The sequence below is a fragment of the Hyposmocoma kahamanoa genome, unplaced genomic scaffold (assembly GCF_003589595.1).
Source record: "Hyposmocoma kahamanoa isolate Upper Pololo Valley unplaced genomic scaffold, ASM358959v1 100021, whole genome shotgun sequence".
Lineage (NCBI taxonomy): Eukaryota > Metazoa > Arthropoda > Insecta > Lepidoptera > Cosmopterigidae > Hyposmocoma > Hyposmocoma kahamanoa.
In genome coordinates, this window is record NW_020653200.1 from 1,906,791 (window position 1) to 1,926,226 (window position 19,436).

Consider the following 19,436-nt stretch of genomic DNA (forward strand, 5'->3'; position numbering starts at 1 on the left):
TATCATCGAAAAAAAAGTTTTCCTAACAAGGACTCATGGAAAAGACGTTTAGTATACTAGTTTCAAATTTGTTACTTTTTTAACATAGTTATTAAGCTTATGGCGCTTAATACTGAAAATGCGTGGTGGCTCAAATTATGCATCCGGAAGTATTAGGTATATATTTCATACTCCGCCGCGTTGCAAGAAATTCCATCTCAGATACATTTAATTTTGGCGCCAGAATTGACTTCATTCAACTTGTACTAACTTCTATCCAGATGCTACATAAATGTCGCAAACAATTATTTTCTTCATCCTGTAAAACTGTCAAAATTGAGATAGTATCCGTTGCCAGTTTGTTGTCGATATTGGAAATAAATTAATACTATTTCAGAAATGTTCTAGAAAACACTTATTCTTTTATTTTTAACAGAATAACTAATGACATTTTCAAAAAGTCTTTTTTTTACATAGTCTATATTATCGATATCAAGTAATCGAGTTTTGTTCGCAAATTTTCAAAACCTTACATTTAGAAAATAAATTATGTCCGCAGTTTCAAAATTTATCACAATAACACTGTAAAGATTTATCTCATTTACGCTGCACCAAAAAGACAATTGATTAGACATGACGTAGGTTTCGAACACTGTGATTACCAACAAAAACATTTAACTGAATTAAACTGCCGCCCGAGCTTGCAAAGTACACACAAAAAAGTTAAGAACTTGTGCTAGAATGTTTACATTAAATTACAACTACAGTGTGTATTCATATTTTTGAAAACGATGCCATTATGTCTAAAATCTAACGTTCCGTAGTTTTAAAAGTGGTTACATAATTATAATAAAATCACAATCTTAATCGTGTACATTGTAATGAAAATGCATTGTATAAATATACTCGTATATGAAAATGATATGGATACATATGCAAAAACCACGAGTGTATACTTTTCACTGATTGTACTTTGTTTACTTTTCCCTGAAATAAGCGGGATAACTTTTTTTTTAAACTGCGCCGTGATTACATATTTTTGAACACAACTCAAGGTACTAGGTAGGTGTTTCTGAAATATTTAATTTTTTTTTTTTTTTTTTTTATTAGGTTCACAAAACTGGATACAATTCAGATAGAAGCTAAGTGATTTCTTAGGCTAATGACATGATGAGAATGTATCCTACTAGATGTGAACACAACATGCAAATTTTTTTACATATATTCGAAAATATGTGAACGTTAAATTTCATTGCAAGCGACTGTGTATACCTAACACGACAAATCTGAAATAAATATCGCACCTGCTCCTTGGCCTCTACGGGACTTTCCCGGGCATACTTCATTTCCACAGGTATTGGTAAACTCGCTCGACTGGGTAGGCTGCGGCGGTAGTTTCACTGTGAAAATTATATTTATTTACTGCACGGCTGCTAGTAACTCTGTATAAATAGAACAACAGCCTCTTTTTCGCATTAATCCTTTTATTTGTAGCCTTGGTTAGATTATTAAGGTATTTCTTACAATACAGTTAAATAATGGACGTCATACGGACATATTTTGTCGATTATTGAGGCAAACTTATTCAATATTGCGCTCTTCAAAATTAGGTCCGCCATGATACCATTCAAACAAATTTCATCAAAATTTTATAAATTAATAGTATTTTCATGCATTACTCTGGTATTGTAATATATATTTGGAAAATAATGAAATTACAAACTGAATCTGGGGATCTACTCATTGTTTTTTCCATCCTTTAACATCTACTCTCGTTCTCCGTTCGACACAATTCAACTGCCAAGTAAGTAGTACTCGTCCAATATAAAGAACCATGTCAAGTATGAAGCTTCATTCGCAATAAGCCTCTTTTAATTTCGTCGAGTGTTATTTATTTGACAGTAATTGTTTCAGGCGAAAGTCGGATGAGAACGAGAGTACAGCAGCTTGATTTTGATTGCCTCTCCCGATCGAAACTGCGTCTTTTCCGAGTCGAGGCGCATAATTGCGATTCACAACTGGCCGATCGGAAACTTTTGACATTTCAAATCGGAACAATAGTGGATTTAACTCACAAATTAGAACGGTATAGTAGGAATCAGGTACATCTTCTCGCTCAGAAATCCATCTGATTTCGAGACTACTCTGGGCGCTGGACGGTGGGCCTGGTTAGTATATACCTACACCATGTAACAAAAAAGCACTTAATTCAGCTACCGATTGTTGGCTCGCTTGATAAACTTTAGCAACAAAATAGTTCGAATTTATTATTAACATTATTTTTGGCACAAGTGCCATCAAATATCCTATTAACCGAACATAGTCTGTACACAGTGTATTTTAACCAGCCGAGTTATTGTGAAACGTTTTTGTTACACCCTTGTTACATGAATTACGAATATATTTTTTTCGAACAGACATTTAACATTGCCGTCTTAACCGTCTTTTAGGTAAAGTGAACGCACTTGGGATTTTCATCCTAGAAATTAAGAAAATTAAAATCAATTGATTTCTTTAAACATTGTTTATTGGGCCTTGAAAATTTACATCAAATACTTTACTCATCGAGTACATAACCAGAAATAGAGACGAAATGGCATTTAATTTGTTAGTAACTATTCTGTCAAATCATTGCGGTGACAACTGCGCTCCGATTGGTCAGCCCGAATTCGAAAGGCACTGGTGTCGTCAATTGTTTCACTTCAAATCGCCTAGTTTAACTTGAGCTTTGCTATAATGGACGAAAATTGAAAAATTACATATTTTTAATACATAATTACCGATGAAACGTGATTCCGTTGGTTTTGTAATTAGATGTTTTGCTGTTTTTCCCACACCACCGAATGGAATAGCCCCCCACTGTTAGAGATATTTATTATCTTTACAATTAAATACAGAATATTTTTGGAATATACGGAGACGTACACACAGGTCAGTTGTTGGCGCTGTACTATTTCAGCATTCTAATTTGTGATGTCAGCGCCAACGAGAGTTGATATATAAAAGTGATATAAGGCCCATTTGCCTGGTGACCTGTCAGGGATGGATAGCCCTTATTTCGTCTCCACTTCAGGTTATATACTCGATGGTTTTACTTCACAAAACCGAAAGGCGGGTAACAGTGCGCACTATATTGGGGTAAGTGAGCGCACATACAGGGGGCTATTAATACGCTTCCTTCGTTTTATTATAGAACACGATTCATTATCTCACCGCTTTTTGGGTTTGTTTTTCCGTTCTTCTATAGGGTCTCGAATTGCAGCAAATGTAGCAATTGTTTTTACAACTGGTCTTTCCTTAGCTAATACTAAAATAAAATATATGAAAGAATAAAATTTAGAAAAAACTAGCACAAACAATCGTGCGCATACTTACTCGCACATTACTCATTAATATTTGGTTCCAACTGAAAGTTGGTTGCTGCTATTTTTTTAACGCTTAACGAAGCAACAAAAATAATAAACAAAACACCATGTTCGTTAAAACATTTCAAATTCTCTATACCTTTACTTAAATTCCTAGTCTTGTTTGGTCCGTGTTTCTTCTACATAGCACTCCGTGAACACTCCGGCATGCTTCACAACATGTCCAGTGAGATGTCCACTTAATTAATAAATAGACAATGACTAAAAATTGAAAACCATGCGTCTTTGAATTCAAACAGCAAATTACCAAATGTTTCGGGCAATACAGGGTTATTTGTAAAATATTCACTTAGGCTCCACTAATACTGGCGCAGAGTCTAAGCGTCGCGTCCTGTTTTTTTTTAACTCCCGGATCACAGTGTGGTCGGCGTCTGACGCCTCACTGCGCGCAAGTAAAGCACGGCGACGCGCGAAACCCCAAGCGTCGTCGCGCGATTCCATATTTGCATAACATAAATTTGTACCTTAATAATGGGAAAATAAAGATGAATATGCTGAAAAACATGACGCGTCGTGACGCTTCGACTCGACCCGTGTGAGTTGTTCCAAACGCATATCGAGCATAGATCTCGATGCACCCGCAGGACTATAATCTAACGTCACAACAACTTTTGTTTCATGATTTTTTACAAAACACAATAAATTAACCGAATATAAGTTTTTGTTGAGTATCTCCAACTCTTTAGATCTGTATCTGGTAGTGATTAAGGTAGTAAGTTCAAACGTGCAAGCGTCCTCTCCGGCGACGACCCCCACACGCGCTCCTGCAATTGCACAGAGTTATCACCGTTTAAAGCGATATGTTTAAATAAGTTAGTAATAATTAAGTATAATCTGATGAATTATTAAAACTCATGGAACAACAGTTGTTGTAGTAATATACCCCAGAGAGGTTGTTAGTATTTTTTTAAATAACCCTGTATACGTAACTGATTCAGGCGCTTATTATTTTACCAATGTTATGATGTCACATAAAACAGAATGAAACAAGAAGTCCTACCATATTCCAGGTCACGATATCAAATTTTTTTGTAAGTATCACTATCAATCGTGAATGTTTTAGTACCTACCATGGTTGCAACTGCGGCCAATGGCTAATTGTACAAATCCCCGCAAGAAACGTTCGTGTTCGAGATGTCGCCTATTTTCTTGCTCCTAATATAGTTACAGGACGTGATAATCATATGCAAGTAAATAAAAGTGGTTTGTTCTTATCAATAACATATTGTACGTTTAATTTTTTACACCTTTACTGATCCACCAAATGAAATGTGCTTCACTACAGAACGTCAAAGATATTTACGATCTGATGCTGCGTTCCCTTCAGGTATCGCGCCGTTTCCGCCTGACCAGTAAGCAGAAATTTGTGCAACCATACTGGCCACAGGCGGGGGTGCCGGGGGTGCCGGGGGCGCCGGGGGCGCCGGGGGCACGGAGGGAACTCTGGGCATTTTTGGCTCAAAGCATTTCTGCCTCGGGCACGGTCCTTTAGACGCTGGACCGAGCTTAGCACTGCAGAAAGATTCTTTGGTCTTGGTACCTAGAAGAAATTGTATTAACTTAATAAGAATATACTAAATTTATTACATTCTCTTCCCTGTTCTATAATACTCGTAGAACTACTCAATAGAAATAGTGGGAACGAACGTGGGATTGAAGTTAAATACACGATTAATTTCTTGTGGAAATACTTATTCAGTTGATTCCACTTAAGTGTTATTAATCAAAAACACGTATATTAGAATTTGCCTTTCGATGTTCATTTAGCGTATTAGCCAATAGGCCAATGGAGATGAACAATATATATGTATGTATCTGCTGTATGTATGTATCTGGTACTTCTTTAATTTAATTTTAAATTACGTGTTATTTCAAAATTTGTAGCTCGCGAATCAATTACAGAGGATTAATAACAATAAAATAATAATAATAATAACTTATTTTATCCCCACAAACACAACAGTAGTAAGAGAATCTACCAGTGTACGTGCTGAAATGAGAGGCTCTTCGACCTCGCCGGCGAAGACGGTTGTTGCGTGTGGAGACGGACTGATTTACGATCTGCTTGGCCTTCAAAGTGGCGAGAGTGACAGGGTTGTCAGAGTCGTTGAGGACTTCCCTTCAGCCACAACGAGGGGGTTGGGGTGGTGAGGAGTACAGTCGAAGTATTTCCTCAATGCCAGTTTCATGAATAGGGCTGTTGTGGGGAGCCGCAAATCTGTGGAGATTGGCGTTGCGCAGGGCACCCGTCGCGTTATTTTGGAGAGTTTACTATGCTTGTTGAGAAGGCGGTGGAGGCGGCTCATAACAGTGGGCGCGATCGCGGACGGTTTTCACATGTGCTTTGAATAACAGCTTCCTATCGAGCGTAACACAATAAGTATTTGACCGTGTTCACCCAATGGATTGGGCGGCCAAAGAGCGAAATCGGGGTGAAGTCTTGTACCGTACGACTGGCTAGGTTACTTCGCGTGAAGAATACCGCCGCGTTTTTGGCTTCGATTCTCCATCTGCGAAACTACTCATCTAGGCGTGTGGTGGCAGATTGGAAAGCCGCGGAATAACTTCGAGCTGCGCGCCGAATAATATGCAATATAATATTATATAATAATATAATAATAACAATATTGAGCGCAGTGTCGTCGGCAATGAGGGGGAGATTTACTGACTGATACTTCGGGATATTGCTAGTGTACAGGATAGTGTATAGAAGGGGCGAGAGGACAGAGCCATGCGGGACTCCAGCTCTTACAGGGTGAGGGGAGGACAGTGCGCCCTCGACTCTGTAGCGGAAAGAGCGATTCGACAAGAAGTCTCGAATGATGTACACGAGACGATCAGGCACGCCGAGATTGTACTTTTGTAAAGGAAGCCATTGTGCCAGACTTTGTCGAAAACTTTTGCCACATCGAAGAAGAGGGCGCCGGTGGACATGAAGCGGGGACGATCGAAACGTACGGAGCTATGCTCCACTATCCGGCGCACTTGCTGAACGCATGAAGCCTAGCCAACTAAACTGAGCAATAGTTTATAATATAGGAACCCAGGTCCCTCTCCTCGGTTATCAATTATACCGTAAAAATATTGGAGAAGTTAATGACCAAAAAATACAAATAGGTACTGCTGAGGTTAACGTAAGTTATAAATTTATTCTTATACATAAATTAGCATGTGTGCGTGCGTTCGTTGATGCGTACGTGCATGCGTGCGTGCTTGTAAACATTTATAGCTAGGGCATGAAACCGATTACCCGGTTAATTAATATTTTAGTTAATTTATATACATTTTGGAACCCGGTTTTTGGGTAAAGAAATACCGGGTTTTTCGGGATATTCGGTTTTGTCTGTAAACTATTAAAACGTAAGTTTGAATCTCCTATTATCATTGTATCCTAATTAATAATGATAAATAAACGTTAATTAAATGCTAGGAACTTGGGTACCTAACTACAGGACAGCGACAGCGTCCTCGAGAAGGAGACGGGTAACTTTTGGGATAACGAGGGGTGAGCGAGGTGGGCGAGTGAGGTGCGCGAGCAGTATAGCAACAAATTCGAGTCACCTATGCTCTTGGCAGGCTATTCAACTGAATCCAAGGCGGCTAGTTGATATTCAGCGGAGCTATCCCATAAGTGGCAGTAGACCAGATATCGGCCGGTATATAAGACTGGATATGTGCTTGGTACGGCTTTTTTGAAGCGACTGTCCCGGTGTGAACTTACACCTCAACTTGGAAAGAATGTCAAGCTTCCCGGTTGCACTGCCACACGAGGTTACAATCGGTTTGGAGACCACGGGGACCCCCGAAACTCCCAGGAGATGTCCTCCCCTCCGGTTGCCAACAGGCAAGGTGAAGCATTCCGGTATTCTTCGTTGGGTGGCAGAGCAGCCTTTCACGGGTGGCTTTCATGCTACTTGGGCCCCCAACTTTCCACAGTCGACCAGCGGTGCACCGTGCTTCGGATCCCACTAGCCTCCAGAACCGAGTGCTCAGTATGGCAGTACAAGCAGTTACAACTCGTCATTAGACGCGACTGTTCAGACACGATCTCCTAATGGCAACTCCCGAATACGAGTCGGAACACGGTAAAAACCATTTGGCGACTCGGTTGCGTCGGGAGGGTGGTTACTAGGCACAGCCGAAGCCTACCACCAGTAGTTATTGCTCTGTAGCACTACACAGTGGTCACTTGTAGGGTCTCGAAAGTAAACTACGGAAGCGAGCAACACCAACCCCAAATTTGATGTTTTTTAGTTTTCTGACGCCTTCAAACCATTATTTGGGTGACAATAGAAAAATATCCGAAAATACCGGGCAACGGGAAAAGAAACGGTATTATACAAAATTGTACAAAATAAAGGTTATTAAGATATTGAGTAACTGTGATTGTAATAAATATTTTGAATTATTATTAATCCTTTGTGTGACGTAAATCAAATAATAACAATTAAATATTAACTTATACTGCATATAATTTGTTTCATGTCCTATTACCACTTAAATAATTAATACCACCTATATTGGAAAATAACATTTTCAGTATGTTTTCAGTATATAACATTAGTATTATAGAATTTAACAGAAAAAATGCAAGAGTTTTTTCGCTGCATCTGGCAATCTTACACGCACATACACATGCTCCATCTGCCTATTGTTTGTAATCTAAGGTGTGTACATATATAGCCAAAAGTATAACCGATACTCCCTTTGCAGAGAACAAAGTTCAATTCAATAGTCTCACTTCTATTAAGAACAACGAGACTTTTTAGTACCTACCGTATCAGACGGAAAAATCACACTATGACTATTTTATATCGCTAATTTCGTGAAATAGTGAAATACGGTATAGAAAATGAGTAGTCGTTTCCAGAATCGCCGGCGGAAAAGGCTAGAGTGCTGACAAACAAACAGTGTTGTTTTGGATTATGTTTCATCATTACTGTGATCATCATCGTAATTTTATCGTAGTACACTACGCCAATAGAAAGATATTTTTTGATTATTAATGACTACCCATTTTTTGACCGCCTGCCAGTGACCAAGTTTATTTATTAGCTACTTGTTTTCAAAGAGAAGGCTATATTAAATCTTCGAGAAATCATCTTTAAAATGCATTGACTTACAATTATATGGACATCGGGTGCACGCTAAAAAGTGTCCGAACTTATAGGGCGTTAAAATCGTATACAGAGCGTCATTCACGCTTTAGTCTTCGTTTGTTCGACTGACAGCGAAGCAAGCAAAATACGACAGTACTGCGATGACATTACAATTTAAATTCAACGTTTTAGTTTTTTCATATTCCTTTACATGTCACTACGTTTAAATAGGTTGACTTGGGACATTTTTTTCGTGGTTTTTGTATTAGACCCGTCTTCCATTTATTTGTAAGTCAATGTTAAAATGCGTTATAATGAACTTATTACCAGGACACGTTTGACGTGCATGTATGGACGGCCGGCATTGTCCTCCATGTCGTTGACATCTCTGATCGCATGGAGGTACTCCTCCTCCGCCAGGACATGTTGATTTCCTTGGTGGTAGAAGGGGTGGTGGCGTTTGCCGGCCCTTTTCTGATTGCGGGCCCAGTGATGGTGGCGAGCCCTGTGCTGGTGGCGAGCCCTGTGCTTGTGGCGCGCCCTGTGCTTGTGGCGGGCCCTGTGCCGGTGGCTGGCCCTTTGCTGGTGGCGAGCCCTGTTCTACTAGTGGGCCCGCTGTTGGTAAGGCGTTTAGCGATGAAATTCCTTCTGTGACTGCTGAAGCCGTATCTGACAATTGGCCGGGCCCGCAGCACGGAGGCGGAGGCGACGCCGGGCAAGTATTAACGGTGCAGCACGTCTCTGAAGATACAACGATAAAATTGAAGCATTTAATGAAATTTAAACGGCAACAATTAATTATGTGATACTTACCTTCACCGGTATCCTCCTTACTTTTCCTTGCTTCCTTCTTCCTATACTCTTTGCTTTTACTTTTCCTCGGTTCTCTATCGCTCCTTCCTGTCCTGCTTTGTCTATCTTTGTCTCTATATTTATCTCTGTCTCTATTTCTATCTTTATCATTATCTTTATCTTTATCTTTCATTAAACTCTCAATTGCACGGCGACAGCATGGATTCAAATCTTAAGTAAAGACAAACAGGATGTTATAAAACTATACTTAACGTGTAGCAAACAGCTCTTGTGGGAGTTTTGTTTTTTATCTAATTTCTCAAGGCCTTCAGATGTTGTAACGTCAGAAGGTAATAATGGTTATTAGGGTGTATAAAATCTAACCTTTATCACAGTTTTACATACCATACAGTTGCGCAATTAATGTACCTGCGCAGAGCAACGGCGGAGTACCTACTCCTTCGTAAAATTCTACGAAAATCTTTGTATGTGGCGCTCATAAACTGTTCTGTGCAAGGGTATAATCGATATCGACATATAATAGTTCCGAAACAATATTTTAGATAAACTAGTCAGTGTGTTGGGATATTCTCAACCTTAAATACAATAACGTTAATTTGATCTTCAGTTCTCACTTCAACATAATCATGTCTCTGCCCGTGATGCAACAGCAGATCGCTCACTAATCAAGAAAATTCATGAGGCTACGAAAGAGTGCTTGAACGCTATCAAGAACCTGGGTGTCGACTTAACTGCCTGGAACCCATTACTTGTCCACATCATTTGCCAAAAATTGGATGCTGAGACGTACAAACATTACATTAAAACAGTTAATTTGCCCCGAGAACTACCATTGTTTTCAGAGTTTTTCGAGTTTTTGAAAAACAAATTCACTTCATTCGAAGACAGCAGTCTTGCTTTCTCCGAAACTACACGACTTTGTGCAAAAATCAGGCTTTCATAATTCGATATTTAATATGAAAAAAAATTCCTCAGCAACAGAATATCTCCAACCTCAATAAAAATCATAACACGGGCAATACCTACAGCAACAAGCCATTGGCGAAATCGTATCACGTATCATCCACAAACACCTATAGATGTGAGCATTACAAAGACGCTCATTCAATTTTCTTTTGCGATGAATAAGTTGCCAAATGACATGAAATTTGCGACTTTGCATCAATTGTTTTACGATTACAAGGGGAGTAAATGCACGATGCATTTACGAAGCCTTCGACTTCGTCAGCCTATATATATCTCGAACAAAGAAAAGGTGAATGTGTCTCAAAATAGCATATTTTATTAACTACTTCACGGATCAAGGTTCAAGCAGCAGATGCAGCAGATGCAGCAGATGCAGCAGAAAGCAGCAGACTCTTATCAGAATATGCAGGCTCTCATTGATCAGGACTCTCAAATATCTCTTATCACAGAGAATGCGGCACAAAACCTCGGTATACCTCAACGCCGTTACAAAGGAGTAGTGTTTGGCCGTGCCACATAAGAGAACAACTGCAAGGGAGCTATGAACATATCAGTATCAGCAATACATAGCAAGTTCAGTTTTAATACCAATGTAGTCATTATGAAAAATTTAATCAATAATTTACCAAATCAGACGTTTCCAAAACCAAACTGGCACACACATCTAAAACATATGTCTGACAGATCCAGAATTTCACATCAGTCGCCCAGTGGATATATTACTGGGTGCTGATGGATGGAATGGAACTGGCAACTTAGCACACAGCCTGCTCGGGGTATTGGACGACCATTCGCCGAACAATATCAGAAACACCTTGAGTTACTTCGCATGAATCAGAAACACATTGCAATATTATGGCGAAATCAGACATCAATTGTGGAAACACAATATAACTTACTACAAAGAGTTGAAGAAACCATGAGTCTACAGCTCAAATATATCAATAAACACATTAATAAAATAGAGCAGATGACTAAAAGCATGAAAGGAAGTGAAAACAGCCATAGTCTTGCACTATAAGAGATTATAGCAAATATTTACTATGTTACAAAACTTGAGACATTCAAGACTATTTGATGGATACCATAGCTGGTTCCAAAATGAATTGAACCTTATATCAAGTCAATTAGCGAAAGATCTATCATTACCAATTAACAACGTATTTCCCTATGATACAAGCAGATCTTCTACGGTGTGGCCGATACGATGACGTCACCCACATGTGTTCATTGCAGACACTAGTGCATCATATGACTTCAACAAATATTTATGCGTCATGAATGAAGAAGCCAAACAGTGTGCTATCAACAACGGACGCTGCAAAACTTCATGATCAGACTAAATACATACTTGTTTTCATGTTGACAATGCATTGTTCGTATCATATGCGGGAGTCAAGTTACATTTGAACAATTAAATGGAAATAGAATTATAACCATAAGCGGAGTTTGCATAATAAAACATGCAGATTTTACTATCTACTCACATAGACAGCAAAACGACACACTGATGTTCGAAGTCAATGTTTAAATATAAAAATACCTTCGATAAATCACATCATTGATCTACCCATTACCGTAATCAACCCTACGAGCACATTATCAGAACCGAAAGAATACGACAACAATACGTATTTCCTTCAGAAGTTACATGAGATTAGAAAACAGATTCAGAAGATGAATGAGAGTGAAGTAACGTAACGAGTAAAGTGAAGTAACCGACATCCCCTCATCTCACGATGTCACCCGATGTTCGGAAAAATCAGTACCACATCACGAATTGTGATTTTTATTGGATTAACATTGACATAGCGCAGACCACGTAGATGCCGCAGACCTCGAGCAACATCAGCGCCTCCCGCCCGAGTACCACTCTGCCACCCGCGCCTGCCACGAGTAAGCAGGACGGCCGCTACCGCGCACAGCAAGCGAACATGGTCACCCCAAATGCACTTTAGTTCTATAACTCACTCGCAAGCCATCGCTCATTCCATCTATCAGTTCTCATTTTAGCAGTTCTTTTAGCAATAAACTTTCACATTCTATCATACTCTTATCATTGAAAGGTGAACAACCAGCACGTACAGGCAGTGTCAGATTAGACACGGGCGGCGGACTCGCTGAACATCAAAGGCATTGCGCTTCACTCTCGCAATCTTGCGTTTATACGATATTGCCATCCCTCGACGGGATTTGTTATGCGATGGCGTTCCGAAGTACAACTTAAAACATTACCTAACGGAATCCATTGTTTGTTAATATATTTTATGAATGTATTTATTTCATGTGTAATTTCAGTTTCATTAATTATGGCATTCGATGCCTCTGGAATGAATTTTGTGGGTAATAAAGGCAAATGGTGTTTTTGCCTTTATTACCCACAAAATTCGCGCCATTTTTCTACCATTTTTTATATAGGTCGTATATAGGTAATGTGTAATAAATGTATTCTATTCTATTCTATTCTATATTTCTAAGTGGCCGATTCTTTAAAAAGTATGATAGGTAACAGATAAAAAGATTTTAATTATAGAATTCATATGGAGTGCTTATTGATTAATCGATGTGTGATCATCAGATCTTTAGACGTAATTAGTTTAAATAAATGTCTGGGCATGGTCTTAAATTGGCGAAAGGGTCTAAAAATAGTAAAAAAAAAAATTTATAATTAAAAAATAAATGGTCATTTCAAGAAGTGGTCAATTCAAGACGAAGTCAATTCAAGAAGTGGTCAATTCAAGAAATGGTCAAATTTCAGAAGGTTATTTGAATATGTGGTCATTTCTCATTGTGGTCCTAAAGGTCCGCCGAAAGTAAAAATCCTCTAATTTCTTCATTACATTCAAACAAATTTTCTTTTCACTTCTCATGCTCTTAAAGTTCGTATTTATGCTGGGTGTTGGCTGCATAAAATAGGATTTTAGGCTCTAGTGCATAAAGTAGGATTTTATGCTCTAGTGCATAAAATAAAAAACCATCACATTAAATATGTCTAATTGTTGTAATTTTACATTCAATTTTAATTAAATAATCGTTTATTTGTATCGAAGTGAAAAGTAGAGTGTATAACTCGTTCATAAAACCCATTTTACCCTCGACTTAAGTATCCACCTTCGCCTGAGCCTCGGTTGGATATACTCGTCTCGGGTAAAACGACGCGTTTTATTTAAAAATAAAGCAATACTCGAACAGCACAATGGGTGATTGTTTTCCGAAAAGAAATAAAAATGATGTCAATACAATAGTATACGTAATATACTACTAGATTGTGTAATTGACCTGTATCATTGTGTAATTGATGATGTAATTTACATGTAACATTTTTTCATAGCTATTGAAAAATTCACTCACACTCGGATTAATTATTTTTTGTTTTTCACATACATAGATACATGTATAAATATAGCTACAAAAAGTGATATAGAGTTGTTAAAACCACCAAAGTTTAATTCAGTACTTTTTTAAATTCCTGATTTCCGGAAATGGTTTTACTGCATGATGATGCATGATCCGGATGATGCTTATGATGCTCAAGGTGCTGTTATGCTGATGACGATTATGCTAAAAGTGCTAATGATTCTGGTGGTGCTGATAGTGCTGATGATGCAGGTTGTTCTGATGATTCTGGTGGTGTTGATAATGATTGGTCAAGCATGACGCCGATATTGGTTTATCAATATATTCATCAGCCTCATCAGCACCATCTGCATTATCCGCACCATCAGAATCAACAACTTTCGATTCAAAAACCCTATAGCCAGACTTTACCTATCACAAAATTTACAAAATTAAACGCTCAACTACCGTTGACACTACATCTGTGTTCTACATTCTAAGCTGGCAAGTGTTTGTCATACGAACCCTGACAAGCATCCGGGGCGTCTGGCGGTTTTGGCGAAGGATCTGCGGACAATAGCGCTGTTATAAATATCGTCTTACTAGGCGGCGCAGGCGCGTTACATACGCCGGCATATAGTTACTATCTGTACTGTCCACCTGTATACGTGAGTCGTTGAGACGTACGTTTATGGAAATATTTTTGTATTTTATGAAGCTTATTATGTCTTGAAAATAGTATAAATTGGGTCGATTTGCACCGTAAAATAATTTTTCGCTCGGAAATGTTTACATTATTTTCAAAAAACGAACACGGAAAGTTTTTAATTTATGGACCATGCGACTTCTTTCCGGCCAAGGCTGCAAAGTTAAGTATGAAAATCCATTAAACTTTTAAATCTACCTACTATAATGACTTGCAAAACTGGCAAAAGAAAAACTGATACAGCCAACTGCCCAGTGTTCATAATTGCGACAATTAAAAATACCTACCTGTACCGTTTTGGTATTCTTTTGTTTTTTCGTCTTTTTTGTATTTTGGTCGTGAAAATGAGTGTTAGCAATAACGAAAATACAGTAATAGATACACATTCAAACACATCATCAGAAGTTCAACAGACTACTGGTAATGTGCCTGGAAAAACAATAACATTTTCTTTGAGCTATTTTTTCTAACACATCAAGTTATTTTTAATATATAATTATTTTTTTTACTTTATCTAGTATACATCTTCCTCTCTTTAGTCTTTTATTATTTTCTCGCATTGTTTGAGAAAAAATATATACATGCCTCTGCTCTCGTTAGTCTTTTATTTTCTCGCAATGTTTGAGAAAAATTACATACATGCCTCTGCCGCGCATACTTCCTTCACGAGTGAGGTGACCTAGATCTCCTCACTCTTGAAGAACTCATATGCTGGACATGGGCCTTCTATACGACATTGTGCGTGGACGTCGAATTGACCAGAATTGCTGGAGAGTGTACCACTACGGGTACCTTTGCGTCGCACTAGACATACGACACTTTTTCAAGTCCCTTTCAATTGCACGAATTACTGTATCCATCCAAGTTCAAACACGTGTAAAAATTTCAGCTTGCAGGGATGGATACATTTTTCATTGATGGTTTGTATACTTTGTTATAATAGCTATTATGATCCCTATTCACAATTCAAATAAGGTTTAATAAAATTACTAACTATCACAAGGAATTCTCAAATTTTGGCAAGGCGCTTGATTTCTGGGTCCACATCTGCCTTTTACCGAGCTTGACGGCTTTGAGGTTCGCTTATCGAATGCACAACCAGGACGTATATCAGCCGGTATTTTCCCGCAACAAGTCTGCCCGGGGCGAGCGTCACCTGAAAGATTTTAAATAATTTTAACGAGAAATCATTTTCATACTTGGCATAACCAACACATATGTTTTTTTTTTAATTCATGGGAAAGTAAAATTACAAGTAAGTGTGTTGTGTAGGTACTCGTTGTTATGAGAATGCAAAAAAGATTTGTATAGAATTTAATGCTTCTTACTTTCCCGTATGTGTAAACTTTGTTTTGACACTTTGAAAACTCTAACCCGTAAAATGTATCTAGATTAGAATGCCACGTATGTGGAACAGAATCAGTGTGATGTTAAAATATATCGAATGAACTTTATAAGGTTAGACAAAGTATAATTTACTTTTCTCACATGTAGTCTGGGCACTTGTTCATTTACCTAAACATGGAAATTTCATTATATAAGAATTGATTTTCAAAAAAAGTGGATTACAGGAGCAATTTTGAAAAAAATATTGTTCATTTAGTTTCAAATTAAGACTTTCCTCTGTGACCTTTCACACATTTCACATTACGTTTAACATTTGCTATTCACATTGACAATCACATAGATAACGTACATGAAGATATTCTAATACGGCACTCCTGAAAGGAGATGGAGATCTTACTTAATACATGAAACAACCTACTACACACATCAAAAGTGTCTAGGGATCAAGTGAATATTTTTGAAATAAAAATTATTTAAGCAATATTTACCAAATCCAGTCTTCCAGGACGACTTCTTACTTTAATGCTTATGTTTTATTTAACCGCTTACCCCTATATTTAATTAATATAAACTAAAATTGATGTTTTTGCAAATTGTGGGAAAAAACTCAAATTAACGGTGTCAATTAAATGACAAAAAAAATGGCGAAAATGATGATTTTGCTCAATTTTTATTGTAAAGATAAGAAAATTAATAATCTGTATTTCCACCATTAACACGAATCACACAATTACAGCGATTTGGCATGCTTAAGATGAGTTCATCAAAATCACTTTGAGGAATGGCCGCCCATGTGTTTTGTAACAAGTCAAAATATTGTTGTAGAGTATGTACGGTATGCATACTCGGCACAGCTCTTCTTTGAAGCATATCCCATGCGTGCTCAATTGGATTGAGGTCTGGCGATTGAGCAGGCCACGGCAGAACGTTGATACGAGCTTCGGCAAGAACGCGTGTTACGACTCTAGCCGTGTGTGGACGTGCGTTGTCATGCATTAGTTGAAATGAATCACCCAACTGGCCTCGCAAAGGGATGATAACATCTGAAACAATCCTCTCTGCGTAAACTTGAGCATTGAGGTTACCCCTGATCCAAATGAGATCGGTTCTTCCGCCGATCCAAATACCGGCCCATATCATTATTGTTCCCCCACCATATGGATGAACTTCCTGACAATATCTCAAACGTTCATGACGTCCAGATGTTCTCCAAACACGAGTACGTCTTGTATCCGGTCTCATACCGAAGCGGGATTCATGCGAAAAGCACACATAGCGCCAGTCTTCTTCCTCCCAGTTTCTGTGTTCGCGAGCCCATCGTAAACGGGTCCTGCGATTGCAGGGTGCAATAGGTGGAACTCTGAGCGGCCTTCGGGATCGCAGACCCACTTCACGTAAACGATTTCGGATTGTTTGATCGCTTATTAACAAGCCTGAGGAGCTGTGGAGCCTCGTAACCAACATCATGGCGGTCATGGTACGATTCCGTCGAGCAGTATTTTGGATATACCGGTCCTGTCTGCGAGTCGTGATGCGAGATCGTCCTCCATGTCGCTCGGCCACGCTGCCCGTCATGCGATAGCGCGTCCAGAGGCGACTTATGACGCTCTGTGTAGTGTTAAGAGTGAAAGCCACAGCACGTTGCCTGGAACCAGCTTCCAACATTCCGACGGCTCGCATCATCACTTCTCGGGTTAAATGATGTCGTCTCTCCATAATAATGTAAATTGTTTCGGTTCCGATGCAGATATTGTAATGATTTTGTCAAAACGCTATAACTCATTTTTATACAAAACCACATTGACAATCGATTTTCTTCTTATTATCGAATTTTAAACAATATTCCTTATTTAAATGTTAAAACTCACTAAAAAGTATCAATAGCGATACAAAAAAGTTAATATAATTAACCCTAATTGCAGCAATACTCTTAAACGTACTTGATCCCTAGACACTTTTGATGTGTGTATATTTAAGAGTGAAGGGCAGAACAAAATTTGTTCACTCAAGATGTAAGTCTCAAAAAGTATCTACATAAGCATAGGTATTACTATTATTGTTTTTATAATATCAAGTGACGGGACGAACAAGTCGTGTACCTGGTTGTAAGCTACACGCCTGTCCATAACAGTTGCAGTGCCATTAAGAACCTTATATCGCAAAGGTCTGAGGAGCACTGCCACGCGCCTGCATAAGGTGCCAAGTACCATGTACTGTAATTTCACCAGCACGAACAGTGTATGTTCCCAGGACGAACTCTTTCACAAGGGGCTCTACTGCTACTAAAATTTAATTCATTAGCAATGGCTAGTTAACGATTGAAAAATGTGTCTCCTACAATAATATGGTAATTTACTATAGCCATTTATATTGAAGATTTCTTCATGTTTACTTCCGAGCACCAAAAGACAAGCCATATAAATTGCTCAGTTCCAACTTCAAGATCAATTGCTTGGATCTCTATGTTGGGTAAGAAAATTTAAAATGGAAACAACGGGTTTGACAAGTTGACATAATAAGAATGAAAAGGTTGTTAGCCAAATTGGGCATAGAAGGTTGTTAGAAGATGGTGGACTTCTATGGAGGTCAACTTCATCTGTCAAAAGCAGAAACAGTTGATACGCGGTTTGCACACGTCCAGATATAGCATTTCCGTGCAGTAAACTTAACCAACAAAACACTTGTTATAAGGAATCGCATTGGCTCACGCAGATGAAAATTATATTCAGGGTTTCTAAATACTTTCGGCTTTTGCATTGTAAAATGACACTGGCACAAACAATAAAATGTGGTTTGCTCTAGCATAAAGCTGAATACTCTGCTCTTCTCACAGGGAGTTCTGTAAGAGACAAAATTCTCACAAAAACTTTTTATTCCCGTCGTTTTAGCCGGTCATTATAGCCTGTGACCACCAGAACTTATAATTTATAATCATTTTTATGATAGCCATAGCTCACTGAAAATGGCAGAGATTGAATGTTTTGGGAGAATTAAACAGACTTTTCTCATAATTTTATGCAAGAAGGCCTTCAGGATCAGACTTGTTTAAAAAACTTTGATTGACACAAAACATGAGTCCTTTGTAAAATCTTTTGGTCTATTTTATTGTTGTGTAGTTTATTATTCAATTACTGCTGTATTTTCTACTATCGTATTATGTTTAACTTTAAATTTCTATTTATGATTCGAGTAAGGGACAGTGTTGGAGGAAATTTGTAATACACTACTACAAATTTAAGTCGTACTAATTTTGTCAACCTGTCATTCTAGTCAAGCTAAATTTTACGTAGTATAAAAGATATTTAAAATTATACTCCGTAGTTGTATCTACCACATATTTGGTGTGCCTTTCGCCCCTCCTGAGGCCACTGTATTTTCAGGCTAAGACAAAGTACGTATATTAAATACCTTCAATGGATTCCTTAGGTTTTTGGTGAGGTATGCGTGGTATTCTACATCCCACACCCTGACTTGGATTAGGTCCACAAGATTTCTCTGACTTTGCTGTACAAATAAAATACAAGAGCATTAACTGAAGTACACAATTTTCCTCGGTTCGTCATCCGCCTTGCTGACCCGAACAGGACGATGCACACCTTACCTTGCTGCATCAAGTAAACTCTGATTTTTATTAGAATGTGCTAGAGATGAATGACACCACTTGCACTTGCGGGCGCGTGCGCGGGCGCGTGCGCGTGTGCTTGTCCGTGTGCGTGTACGTGTGCGTGTGCGTGTGCGTGTGCGTGTGCGTGTGCGTGTGCGTGT

The 19,436-nt window shown here is 38.5% G+C and overlaps 1 protein-coding gene across 1 annotated transcript in view; it reads right to left on the reverse strand.

The window, feature by feature from the left end:
* Window positions 1–1,251: 1,251 nt before the first annotated feature.
* The window catches only part of LOC113240202, a 77,534-nt gene continuing 59,349 nt past the window's right edge, over window positions 1,252–19,436 (reverse strand). Inside the window, exons 28-34 of the mRNA XM_026477454.1 lie at window positions 19,080–19,175; window positions 15,319–15,480; window positions 14,144–14,185; window positions 9,317–9,526; window positions 8,831–9,244; window positions 4,708–4,944; window positions 1,252–1,379 (exon numbers count right to left, since the gene is read on the reverse strand). Of these exons, the coding sequence (XP_026333239.1) occupies window positions 1,252–1,379; window positions 4,708–4,944; window positions 8,831–9,244; window positions 9,317–9,526; window positions 14,144–14,185; window positions 15,319–15,480; window positions 19,080–19,175 (1,289 nt within the window). The remainder of the gene's footprint in view (window positions 1,380–4,707; window positions 4,945–8,830; window positions 9,245–9,316; window positions 9,527–14,143; window positions 14,186–15,318; window positions 15,481–19,079; window positions 19,176–19,436) is intronic.